Here is a 9440-nt window from a genome sequence, read left to right as displayed (position 1 = left end):
TGAACACAGCCATTAGACACATCCAGACAGTGGAAAATAACTGACATGCAAACATAAATTAAAGTTTACTACCCCTAGTAAAGTTTTATTAAGGGTAGTAAAGTTGCCACACCGTTTCTACATTGCCATAAAACACATTGAAGCAGAGAAATATGAACCCAGACAACATTATTGGGGGTACAAACACAGATTTATGCTAGGGTTTCTTTTCACCTGAAAAAGAAGAATTTAGCGCGATGTAGTGAAACAGCGGCGGCGATGTACTGAAGCAGCGGTGTTGATGTACTGAAGCAGCGGCGGCGATGTACTGAAGCAGCGGTGATGGATTGAAGAAGCGAAGGCTGAGGTCTTGATGGAGTGAGGAGTGAGGCAGCGGCGTCGATGGATTGAAGAAGCGAAGCGGCGTCGATAGATTGAAGAAGCAAAGCGGAGTGGGTTGAATTCGGAGTGGCGTCGATGAAGGAATTGAATTCGGAGTGGGTTGGAAGCGGTTATTAAGGCTGGGGTATAACTATATTTTTACTAAGAAACATTGGTTTGGGCTGTGTAATCTGTTTTTGATTGGTTTGGGCTAGAAAAATGTACTATTTGTGCATTAGGGCTTTTTCCCTTTTTTTAAAAAGCGAAGCTGTATCAAACTAGACCTAAATCTCTTGACACAGATTCATGACGAAGTGAAAGTTTAAAGATATATCAGTTAAATTTGGAAACCGTGAGACAAAACTGTTTTTATGAGTAAAATATAAGGTGTCACAAGTGTTTAATCATTTTCCTTTTCTCCTCACAAACTTTCCTTTTCTCTCCTCAAAAATCAAATTTATGAACCGATGCATGATCATATGCGGTCAGTTACTATAATATCATACCAAAGTTAATTGCATAGATTTAGCGGTAGTATCCGAGCAAAGCCAAATTAATCTTCCTCTCCAAACACACAACTCAAAGGTCTCTCAAACGTGCTTGCCTTACGAGAGTTGGACTCGAACTACAGACATTGGGGATAGAAATTTTTTAAAGAGAATTTGATGGATTTGATTGCTTTATTTCTCGGTTCATTATTTTTTTTTTTCCTTAATCGACTCCACAGCTAATTAAAGAGAAATTGATTATGAGAGTTGGACTCGAACTACAGATATTGGGGATAGAACTTTTTTAAAGAGAATTTGATGGATTTGATTGCTTTATTTCTCGGTTCATTACTTTTTTTTTTCCTTATTCGACTCTACAGCTAATTAAGCAAGATTTTGTTATCTTTTGTAAGGGAACTTTTTATCAAAACTGGGCTGTTCTTACGGATATAACAAGTTGTGTTCTTGTTCCTAGCAGCTCATACCAAGTTGTGTTCTTGTTTCTAGTGATGTGTCTATTACTTCTACGCCTAATCCGTCCTCCACCATTGTCGAAGTGGGATCTTAATCAAAGTGTGCAATGGAGGTTCCAAGGTAAACTTGTGAATTGACTCGACTTCTTTCCATGTAAAGAGATACACAAGGCTGCTTATATAAAATTTTTCTCTCACGCGTTATGGAACTTGCTATGACAAAGCATGAACAGCTGTGCATCGACAAACAGTAAATCAACAAGAGAATAATATAGACTTCGTGAAATTCTATACAAGAAGGTTTATAAAAACAAAATAAACATTAATCTGCAAAATCAAATGTATAGAATAGTTTTCCATCCGTGCAGATACTATCTATGGAATCTTATTCAGAAGAAGAACAAAGCTGTCAGCAAGTTCTGCGTTACTAACATTGACTGCAAGCTCAGCATATCATACATTTGGCCAGAAGACAATGTAATTATACGTACTGTCACTATGTACAACAACCGGATGCATCCCCACATATGCATTCAAAGAATCACAAAATGAATAGAAGAAACTCAACACCTGGCTGTTCTCTTTAGAATTCAAACGGGATTTGAATTGTTAAAAGGTGTGGCAAAATCTGAGACTGGAATTGCAGTGTCTAGTAATATCAAGATGCGAAAGCTTACAGTAGATGTGACACTTCATGAACTCCGTCCGCCCTCCTCAGCCCTCATACCTTTAAGACTCTTTGCTAACCAGATAGCTGTCTCTCTTGGAGAGCATTTATCTTTCCCAAACGGATTCAAAACAACTGCGAGCTCCTCTAATCTATTATTCTGCAGCAAATCTGCTGATAATTCTAGCAGTCCTTCAAGAGCCTCGGCCCTCTGTCTAAAAGACTTGACATCCATGATCTCCTTTTCTGGTGCTTCTTCTTCGGTGATAGGAGGACTAGGCTTTGTTGGCTCAGCAGAGTCACATTTGTTCAGAGCTGAAGGAACAGGATTTGCAATCTCAGTTTCTTTGGCACCACTGTTTTCAGAATTAGTTGATTTTGGGCTTACTGTTTCAGAGCAAGTTGATGATTTAAGAGCCATAGGGGAATTTGCATTTCGCATCTCCATTTCATCCCTTACTACATTTATCAGCTTACCAACATCCATATTCTGAACCCCCATCTCTACAGTTTCCATTACAGGCTGGTCACTCCCAACACGGAAACTACTATGGCGTATGACATGTATAACATCATCAAAAGCTGGAGGAAGATGTGCAGCAGCTGGCATTTCAATTGTTGGATTTTGCAAAATAGTGCCTTTCTCTGCAGGAAAACCTTTCTGGTTGGGAGGAGCAGTGGAGAGGGTAGTATCTGTTGCTGGGGATAGAAGTTCCCTCACCATGAACTTGTCATGACCACTAGACGTAGATGTAAGTTTTGATTGGACCACTGTTTCTGGGGTACTACTTGGCCTGCTTACAGGAGTGTGAACTCTACAAATAAGTCTCTCTTCAGAAACTACGACTGGGGGATCAAGAGTGACAGCTGAACTGATTTGTTTATCATCAGCTGTTTTATGGTGAAGAACTAGATTAGCCATAGATGTTTCGGCTAAGCATTTAGATATATTATCATTCCCAGTGTTTTCCACAGTTTCAGACACCACTGGATGGCATTGAGTAGCAGCTGAGCTGCTTGATGGAGATTCTTTACTCTCAGGTCGGATGACAGTACCAACATCAGGAATCATCTTCTCTGTCATGTCAATAAAAGGAGTCGTTGCATCATCACAAATCTCAAATGCTTGAATAGACACAGAAGAGGAGATAGAATTGCTGCTGTCAGTTTGCATTGCTTTTGAACCTCTTTCTTGATCTCTTTGTGGCTCTTCCATTACCTCTCTAGATAATTTTATTTGGCAACCATTGGGCACTTGAGGATTCGTTTCAGGCTCCTGAGAGATCTCTCTTGAACCTACCTTAGGAACAGTGCTCACTGCATTCGGAGCATCAACCCCTACTTGCTTCATCCGTGGAGGAAAGGAAGGGCGTCTAATCATTGTAGGAGGAGTTCTTTGCCTAGCTTTAGGAAGTCCATCTTCAATAATTGGTTTCACAGGAACAGGGGGAGGAGTACCATCGTTTCTGGGTTTAGGTTTTGGAGAAGACTCAACAACAGGTAGCTGTAAACGATCACAATATATAATGATCAGTTTAATCCGTGTATTAAACTAAAAATAACACTAAAAACCTTATTGTTACCTGATGCTTTATAGGATGGGATCCCTGTGCCCGTTTTGCAGATTCAGGGACTGCCTTTGATGGAAGAACAGTTGGTGTCTCAGGACTGGACTTGATACCAGAAGACAAAGCAGTCAGCCTGGGTATTTTAGACACTGCTTCCATGTTAGTTCTTTGGGTGGGGGCAACAACCTTTGCACGATTACTTCTCATTGGTGAACTTTCCCGAACTTTTCCTTCTTTCAGAGCAATCATTATATTCCTAATGGTTTTTGGTTGCCGAAATTCAACATTAGATTTCTGTTCAGGATGTGAAAGTCTCGTCGACTCTTGTTCTTCCATTCTGATGTTGCAAACATTCAGACCATGCTCACAGCCCTCTTCATCATCAAGGGAAACCAAGTATGACTCAGTATTTCTATTATCACAGTTTGACTCCATTTCTGGAATGTGTTTCTCAATTGAACGCAAACTATCTTTATCACTGCTCGAACCATTACTGCTTTGGCTTTCTGCCATGTGTCTACGAGATTCACGGGCTGCAGAGATAGGCTTATCCGGGGAGAAGGCTGTTCGAGTAATAAATGACGGACGATATTGTTCAACATAAGGCTGCAAATAAGGGTGCTTCAAAACCTCGGTTGCCTGACAGAGAACAAGTTATAATCATTAGGCTCAAAATTGTCAATCGTGATGCCAAGTATCGCAGAGAGAGACTTACACTTGGCCGATGCTCGGGATTTTTTCTCAGCATGCCTTTGATTAGTGTTTTCCTGCATGCATAACGTCCAACCAATGACTATTATGCTAAAGTGGTATTAAAATCAAAGAAAAAGAAAAGGTGGGCATCAAATACCAGCAGTGTTAATTATACCTATGGATTTATGTATATCCTTTCAATGCATAACAATATGAGTGTGTATCTGTTTTATGTTCACATATGTATTGCCATGTTTATGCTCAGAGATGCACATACATAACACAGAGCAATACCAAGTTGCAATGAAAAGTAAGAATTGAAAGTACTGACATAACACCTGATACAGTTGAATCTGTGAATTTAGGAAACAGTAAAAGTTAACAATAGCAGCGGAAACTTACAACGATGGAGAATAGCAGGAAGGCAAAGGACCTATAGAGGAACGATTGATCTTGCTTATCAAACCCTGCCATATCCTGAAACCAGATTAAACGAAACATCAAGGAATGTATATCAGTAGCAAGTCACCCTCTTCGACCATTCACACATCATAAAATACTAATTTAATCAGTTGTTTTTCCTAATTGGACAAGAATTAAGAATTGAATTAAAAAATTACAAACTGCATGGCCTTTTGGCTTTTATCTGAATATATTGGATGGCCGGTTCAAATTCATATATTGCTAAAGTAATCACATAAACATCCGATTACTGGAAAAAGATCAGAATTTCTAGATTTGAGAAAACACTAAAGAGATCTTTTTTCTTTTCAACTATTACTTGATGTGAAAAGGAAGGAAATAAAATGTTACATCTGCCAATTAGAATTCCTATCAAATCATACTGGATTTATAAAATCAATATCAAGAGAGATGTAAAGAATCTTACAAAAGCTTTGAAAGCTGGACGATAAGCGGCCATCTCATATATGCAGCAGCCTGAACAACAATCAACCATGTCAGCCAGACAAGGATAAATTATACAGCAAAGACAACAAGACACATCTAAGATATCATACCTAAAGACCAGATATCAGATTTGAAGCCATATGGAATATCAGCAAGCAGTTCGGGACACATGTAATTGGGGGTCCCCACAACCTGCTCATGAAAGTATAGGAAAATAATCAGATCCATAATAGCAGCAATGTCACTATTACCATAATACCTCAACTTCTCTAGAATAATAACCAAGTCGTCCTTTCAAAAAAGAAAAGAACCAATTCATTTCCTTGGTCGATGTAAAAGCTTCCAATTTGACCCCTCAATATGGTTATCCAGACATTTATTCACTCAGTTTACTAAATAATGAATTAATATGAATTAATTCAGGAAAATTTGATAAGGGAAAAGAAAGAATAGACTGCGCGGTAGCTTTATTTGAATCATGTCACTCTGAGAATATGACTAAATTGAAATATGGAAATATATATGTATGTATATAGAGGGAGGATCTAAAGAGGACCTCCTTACTTTAAGAATTTGAGGATTTCTACTATTTTACATTAGTAGATGACTTCATTTAACGATCTCAACCATTGATCCTCTAGATTCATATGCAAGAAACATGTCTACAAAATTTCAACTAATTCTATAATCATTTGGTCATTCAAATTGACGTAAACAATTGTAGGCCGTTAGATAAAATTAAAACGAATATTGTGCTAATCAAATGGTTAAACGTTTTTCATTTTGGATAATTTTTTGTAGGATTCATATGTGGGTTAGTAACTAGGGAATGAGTGGCTTTGATTGTCAAAATACAAGCTAGAACTAAAAACATCCTCACTTTAAGAGTTTAAGGAGGTGTCCTCTCTAGATATGTATATATCAGGTTCATTTATTTCTAGAAAACTTGCACCATAGTAGCAGTAAAGGATAAAGGATATATAACCTCATGAAGAGCTTATAGCATTTCATGGGTATGAGAATGTCTCATACCAAGTACATGTTATACAAACCAAACGTTGTTTACAGTAAAATACATAGAAACACAAGTAATCTCCATATGTACATACCGAAGAAGCCAAGTCATCCGCCTTCAGAGTTTTAGCAAGACCAAAATCCCCTGTATAAAACAAAACAAAACAAAAAAAGAATGGTAAAGACATAGTTTATTTCAAAACAGTGTAATGACAATATAGTCGTGTAATCATTTCATAAACCATTGTCAAATCCATCTTCAACTCACCAAGACGAACATCATGATCCTTAGTAAGAAATATATTGGAACACTGCAAAAGAGACCAGCAGATTGATCTTAGAAACTCTAAAATCCAAATAAAAATTCAGATGGGAAGTGCTAACAGTGGTGAACATACTTTTAGATCACGATGTAGAACATAGTTTGAATGCAGGTATTCAACTGCCAATAGTAGCTGTGTGAACCACCTGCATAGTTTCTAAGCAATGAAACACAACCAGAACAGTTGCAACAAGTAAGTTCAATTATTAAATTAGCTTGTGAGAACAGAAAACATGGTTTTGTTTGAATAGAGAAATGAGTATACCTCCTCAGGAAAATAAACCCCATTGGCTTTCTTCATCAACTCGGCCCTGAGAAGTTAATACAAGACAAACAGAATGAAAACCAACTGAAAATAAGCAACATTACATGAATCCAGACCAAATAACAAGGTTTGTAACAACAGAGAACTACTCACATATCTCCACCTTCACAGTATCCAGTGACAATGCAAACATAGCAACCCTACATTACCCATCCAATACTTCCGATTCAGCACAAACACAAAATTCTAAAATCCAACCAATAAGACACAAATCTGATATAATCATCAACACACACGTAAACAAGAATCCCTAACCTTCTCAACCCAAGCTTCCTTAAATTCGACAATGTAGGGATGCTGAATCCGCGCAATAAGAGCCATCTACAATGCCGAAACACATATCAAGCAACACAACAACATAACTAAATCTACACAAAACTACCAGCAAATCAAATTATGGAACTCGAAACCTCACCTCTTGATGAGCAGATCTCCGGCACCGCTCCGTCTGTCTCGCAAGCCGGATCTTCTTCAACACATACCTGAAACACATCAAAAGAAAAAAATAAAAAATAAAAAAATAAAAATAAAAATAAAAAATTAGCTACAATCATCCACCCTAAACGCACAGCATTACACAGATTCAACTCACTTCTTCCTCTCCGCCTTATGATGCACCAAAATGGCAGCCCCAAAAGCTCCCCGCCCGATCTGCTCCATCAGCTCATACTGATCCATCCTGGACTCCTCCCTAGACCCCAAATCAACCACACCAATGCCTCGTCTTTAAATCAAACAGACACTCTCGCATTCACTCCAAGCTCACGCCATTCCCGCTTAACCTAATCAATGTTGTCCTGATCAGCTTTCAATTCCAATCCCACCAGACTGGTCCTGCTCCTGCTCCTGCTCTCATTGCAAGCAATGCGGGCTCAGCCGAATGTGGTTGGCCTCGGCTTAATCATTGAGGGGTGAAGCAAGCAATAGTCCAGCTTAGCTCAGGGTGCTTCTTCTTCTCTCTCTGTGAAGTGGGTATGCTGGCTTCTACGCCGACACAGGTAGCTGTCCTCACTAATTGAGTTTTGTCTATTCATTTTTAAAGAAATAAATCTCTTTAATTGGATATGCCCACTTGTTTTCCGATCTGCAGGTGGAGGTGGGGGCCTTTTTGAGCAAGCAAGATTTCCAAGATTAGTTAATTACTTGATTATCATTACATTTTCTACCGCTAATTATGGAAACCCCCCAAAACTACCCTAACCTCCTTAATTATGGGGCTTATGGCAGTTCTTATGTCGTGCACAACTTCACCTCTGGCAAAGAAGAAGATGACGTTTAAGGGAGAAGATGGAGCATAGTGTTTTATCTTGCTAATAAAGGATTTGAATTAGTAGGTTATCTACTGTTGATCAAGAAAGGTGTTGAATTGGAATTGCTTTGGAAAAATTAATATCTGGGTGTTCTTAGTAATTGTGGGTCTCCTTAGTAGTTTTGAGGACATGGTCGTATCAATTTGAAGTGACCTGTCAACACTCTTAGAATGAGGATTCGGTACGAGGATTGGAGGCATGTTGCAATTCTAAAAGCAGAAGGATAAAAATTTCATAATGCGTGTCGCAGAGTTACTAATTTTAATTAGCGTCGGAGCTAGCACTTGGAATCCAAATAGGATCTCTCAGGGAACCTTTCTTTAAATCGATAATTAGAGTTATAATTGAAATGAGTGATTTGTGTGGCATTGATTGAGTAATTCTTGATTGTTATTGTTTTCGATATTATTGATATCGTTGACTTATATGATCGATGTTATCACTTTTCGATAAAAACATGTGTTTAATATTGTTATATTACGCGTATCGATATTTGATTGCATATATAATGCATTGTGAGGAATTGTGAGAATTAGTGAGATTGGTGATTATGGAGAAGAATGAGATGGACAAAATAGATACATTTTGTGTAGTTGAGTTTCCTCATGGGTTGTCCTCGGGATCTATGATTAGGCTACACGTGCACAAATGTACAGAATGTATGCCCCTTCGATGGCGGATATCAATAAAACGATCTTATCGGGTTGCAGATCAGGAGATCATGAGTATAACAAGATGACTAACAAAAGAGGTACAAGTGGTGAGATATTATTGATTGTTAGATCATATATTCGAGACATTTGAGTCACCCCCGGTAAAATACACGGTATGAGACGTGTATGCTCACATGTCTTTGATGTATGGACTAATTAGCCAGTAATTGAGGAAAACATTCATTAACATACATGCATCGAATTGTCATTATATATTTTAGAATTAAATTCAGTTTACCCCACTGTAGTTTAGAGGTGAATTCATATTAGTTCCTAAACTTTCAATTTCATCAGATTACCCCCTGAACTCTTGTTTTTCTGTCTGCCGTTTCTTATTACTCATGCTCCGTCCAATTGGGACATTGAAATTTGATGACGTGTGATGACGTTTTGGGGGTTGAGAAGCTAAATTACCAGAAAAACAAGAGCTCGGGGGGTAATCTGATTAAATTGAAAGTTTAGCGACTAACATGAATTCACCTCTAAACCACAATGGGGTAAACTGAATTTAATTCTATATTTTATTTAAAGTATTGTTTGATGTTTGATAACTTGATTGTTTTACATAGTTAAAAATAAGTTAAGAGGTTTGGCCCTA

At 38.0% G+C, this 9440-nt stretch overlaps 1 protein-coding gene across 1 annotated transcript; it reads right to left on the bottom strand.

Annotated features, from left to right (window-relative positions):
• Window positions 1-1665: 1665 nt before the first annotated feature.
• On the bottom strand, window positions 1666-7500 carry LOC101310376 (serine/threonine-protein kinase Nek5-like). The gene is made up of 14 exons (XM_004291630.1): window positions 7412-7500; window positions 7235-7301; window positions 7075-7140; window positions 6913-6959; window positions 6760-6805; window positions 6571-6651; window positions 6441-6483; window positions 6268-6317; window positions 5269-5350; window positions 5139-5188; window positions 4652-4716; window positions 4272-4323; window positions 3626-4195; window positions 1666-3492 (listed from the first exon to the last, which is right to left on the bottom strand). Exons 1-14 carry the CDS (start codon window positions 7495-7497, stop codon window positions 2014-2016), a joined length of 2784 nt encoding a protein of 927 aa, XP_004291678.1. The 5' UTR covers window positions 7498-7500; the 3' UTR covers window positions 1666-2013.
• Between the last annotated feature and the right edge of the window lie 1940 nt (window positions 7501-9440).

This window comes from Fragaria vesca, linkage group LG2 (assembly GCF_000184155.1).
Source record: "Fragaria vesca subsp. vesca linkage group LG2, FraVesHawaii_1.0, whole genome shotgun sequence".
Classification (NCBI taxonomy): Eukaryota; Viridiplantae; Streptophyta; class Magnoliopsida; order Rosales; family Rosaceae; genus Fragaria; species Fragaria vesca.
Note: the sequence above shows the minus strand (reverse complement) of the source record. Positions and strands in the feature narration are given on the sequence as shown.